Below are 234 nucleotides of genomic sequence, written 5' to 3'. Positions count from 1 at the left end.
GGTGAATGGTGCGAGGAGCGGGCGCTGAGAAAGTTTGAAGTTTGGGGGTTTTGGAGGATTCCCCCCCTCCCCTCTCTCGAGCACAGTGGAGGAGGAATGCCAAATCCGGAGAGACATGGGGGCAAGAAGGATGGGGGCGGCGGGGGGTCCTCGCAGCACGCGCCTGGCAGCGGGAGTTCGAACAGCAAGGAGAGGCACCGGCTGGCCTCCAGGCACAAGAGGGACAAAGCCCCG

At 64.1% G+C, this 234-nt stretch overlaps 1 protein-coding gene across 2 annotated transcripts in view; it reads left to right on the top strand.

Annotated features, from left to right (window-relative positions):
- The first annotated feature begins 96 nt into the window (after window positions 1–96).
- CDK12 (cyclin-dependent kinase 12) overlaps window positions 97–234 on the top strand; it is a 26677-nt gene continuing 26539 nt past the window's right edge. For both annotated transcript variants that reach the window (XM_009580289.1, XM_009580287.1), the window contains exon 1: window positions 97–234. This exon is cut by the window's right edge and continues 896 nt beyond it. In XM_009580289.1, the coding sequence (XP_009578584.1) occupies window positions 97–234 (138 nt within the window).

Source organism: Fulmarus glacialis, unplaced genomic scaffold (assembly GCF_000690835.1).
Source record: "Fulmarus glacialis isolate BGI_N327 unplaced genomic scaffold, ASM69083v1 scaffold27306, whole genome shotgun sequence".
Taxonomy (NCBI): Eukaryota; Metazoa; Chordata; class Aves; order Procellariiformes; family Procellariidae; genus Fulmarus; species Fulmarus glacialis.
Note: the sequence above shows the minus strand (reverse complement) of the source record. Positions and strands in the feature narration are given on the sequence as shown.